Source organism: Squalius cephalus (assembly GCF_949319135.1).
Source record: "Squalius cephalus genome assembly, chromosome: 9".
Lineage (NCBI taxonomy): Eukaryota > Metazoa > Chordata > Actinopteri > Cypriniformes > Leuciscidae > Squalius > Squalius cephalus.
This window is the reverse complement of record NC_137130.1, coordinates 45,878,615-45,881,742: the sequence shown is the minus strand read 5'-3', so window position 1 is coordinate 45,881,742 and position 3,128 is coordinate 45,878,615. Positions and strand designations below refer to the sequence as shown.

General features: G+C 43.4%; 1 protein-coding gene across 1 annotated transcript; it reads left to right on the top strand.

Annotated features, from left to right (window-relative positions):
* The first annotated feature begins 2,091 nt into the window (after positions 1-2,091).
* On the top strand, positions 2,092-2,911 carry LOC307165028 (uncharacterized protein). The gene is made up of 2 exons (XM_079882284.1): positions 2,092-2,485; positions 2,587-2,911. The coding sequence occupies exons 1-2, from the start codon at positions 2,326-2,328 to the stop codon at positions 2,766-2,768; spliced, it is 342 nt and encodes a 113-aa protein (XP_079738410.1). The 5' UTR covers positions 2,092-2,325; the 3' UTR covers positions 2,769-2,911.
* The last annotated feature ends 217 nt before the right edge of the window (positions 2,912-3,128 follow it).

Sequence of the window (3,128 nt, the reverse complement as noted above, 5' to 3'; positions counted from 1 at the left end):
CGTTTTCGGAACCTCGGATAACGTTCCCTACAAGTTTGGTTAATGTTTTAAAGTAAACATCTAAACAACAAAATGCAAAGAGGAAATCACTCACTGCTCTTGCCTGATAACTGCAATAGTAGCTTTAATAAGTATCAATGTATAATTTATACAGTGAAGTCTGTTTTGCTTTATGTTTATATTTGTTCATTTAATCACTTTCTTCAATGCTACTGTTAAACACACCTACTGTAGCTGAAAACAAAGAACGGTTTATTTCTCCTTTCAAGTTGTGTATGTGTAATGTGTATCTTTGAGCAAAGAAAATAATGTCTTCGCCACTGTCTGCCATTCTTTTTTTATTTTATGTGTTGTTACCTAAGACTTTGTTTTTAAAATGTGGACATTAGTTTGGCTGTAATGCTCAGTCACAAAATAGTAAAACCAACATGAAAAAGAATCGCGATAAAATCGTGAATCGTGATTTTCCTGAAAAAAAACAAAACAAAAAAAAACGTGATATGATATTTTAGCCATGTCGCCGCCACCCCTAGGTTAAGGATCAAGAGCCCAACTAAAACAAACAATTCTCAATAATTGTTCAATATCAAATAATATTCAAATAGTTTTGTTTTCCTTCTCCTTCAGGGATTCTGCTTGTTAAGATCAGGTTTTCTTCAGTAATGCTCAATCACTCAATTTGCTTTGAACCTTTTAGGAGAACGTTAGGGGAACCAAAATATAAATACCCGCCGAAAAGATTATTATAACTTCCTGGTAATGTTCTCGGGACGTTTGTAGAACAAAACATTTCTAGCTGTCTACAAGCTTACAGTCGAAGTGGCTTTAGAAACACTGTAGATTTTATGACCCAACAAATTATTCTCAGGAAACAAAACTATTTTATTTTATTATTTTCAATTCTAGCATTCATTGTATTGTACAGACAATTATTTGACTTAAATTAGTTGAAGGAGCCGTTTACCCAATTGAATTTTAACCCATTGGTGCTAACTCCAAACTTGCATGTCAAAACTGTTATCTGTGTTATGTTCTGGAACGTGTTTGCGCCACAGTTTATCAACCTCAACCGAGCGCATACGTTTTTATTAGTTTAGCGTTGGCCTAAAATTCGCATGCCTCTGTTTTTCAGACCAAGATGTCGGAGGGTGAGCGGCCATCTGAAAACGTGCAGGATGACGTTGATGATGACGGAGAAGATGTCCTCAGCATGGAGGAGGAGCTGTGCTTAAGGCTCGACACTATGAGGGACTTTTTCCTCCAGCAGCTGAAGGCCATAAGAGAATCTGTTTTCTTCTCAGACCAAGGTGCACGTGGATTTAAAAGCCTTCAAGGAGTCCATCTTGACGGAGGAGCTGAATTGCTACAGAGAGAGGTTAGAGGCAAAGGTAACATCTGACCTCCAGCTGCTGGAGGAAAACTGCAATTCTGCTAAACGTGGTGTTGAAGAAATGGTGAAGGCCATTGGGGAATCTGTGACCAAGAGGATGGTCGTGGTGGACAGGATACTCGACACGCTGGCTTCGAGGATCACTGTGATAGAAGCAGAGGTCTGCAACATGGTGGCTTCTTTTGACGCGAGCACGCCACCACGCCGTGCTCATGGCCTTTTGAGCAGAGCTGAAGCACTTTCCTCCACCCAGGTGCCAGACAAGACACGGATATCTTCCCGGACCTTCAGAGTGTGGGTTCTTCATCTCCGATCAGCCCTGGTCAGCGTGCGGAGTTGACCACAGCAACGTCCTTTGAATCCATCAATGACCAGACCCCAGAACGAGATGAAGCACTTTCCTCCACCCAGGTTCCAGATGTGGGACGCGACATCGAGGTCTCCCTGGACCTTCAGAGTGCGTCCTCTCCGTCTCAGATCGACCCGAGTCAGCTTGCGGTGTTGACCACAGCAACGTCCTTCGAATCCAGCTCTGACCAGAACGAGATGAAGCACTTTCCTCCACCCAGGTTTCGGATGTGGGACAAGACACGGAGATCTTCCCGGACCTTCAGAGTGCGGCATCTCCGTCTCAGATCGGCCCAAGTCAGTGTGCCCAGTCATTCACCCAGGTTTTGGATGTTGGACGCGACATCGAGGTCTTGCTGGACCTTCAGAGTGCGGCCTCTCCGTCTCAGATCGGCCCGAGTCAGCTTGCGGTGTTGACCACAGCAACGTCCTTTGAATCCATCACTGACCAGACCCCAGAACGAGATGAAGCACTTTCCTCCACCCAGGTTTCGGATGTGGGACGCGACACGGAGGTCTCCCTGGACCTTCATTGTTTACCTCTCGCCCAGGCCGGTTCCTCGGGACTTCAGAGACAGCCCCCCGCTATGCACAAGCGCAAGCTGGCCCAGTCTCCAGACGATCTGGAACCCGAACTTTCTGCCAAAATAAGGCCCTACATGAGACTGAGGCACACACGACAGGAGAAACTTACAGCACTCCAGGCTGCATTCTTCAATCTCCAAATGGACAGGCTGAACATTACTGGTATGTTTACATTTTCCTTTGCCTTGTACGCTGAGGCTAAATGTATACATATTTGGGTGTTAACCTGTTTGTTTGAATATTTATATATTTTTTTTATCCAGACACCAAGGGCCTCGCAGACAAGGCAGAAGTCATAAAAGCAGCTGGTGAGAGAGTCTGGAGTCCTGGCTGGAGCCCTCGGGGGACCAAGGATCTTCAGGCGTACATCGGAGAGAGAATCAAGACCACTTTGAAGAGAAGGAGAAGAAGTGAGCTGGTTGTGGAGCAGGAGAAAAAAAATTAAACCAAAGTTTCTAGTGTTCGAGCGTCAAAAACGTAACACCCTGACACTTTAGTACACTCCATTTTGCACACTAGTTAATTGTTCGTTGTTCTTAAAATGCATATATTTTGACTGAAGTTTTTATACATGAGTAATTACTCCATTTTGCACACTAGTTAATTGTTCGTTGTTCTTAAAATGCATATATTTTGACTGAAGTTTTTATACATGAGTAATTACTCCATTTTGCACACTAGTTAATTGTTTGTCATTATTGTTGTATTGTATTGTCTTTGTGTGTATAAACATTGCTACAATCTACAATCCCAATATAGATTCATCTCTGTCTGTATTGTGGTAGCATAATGGTCCTGCACAAAG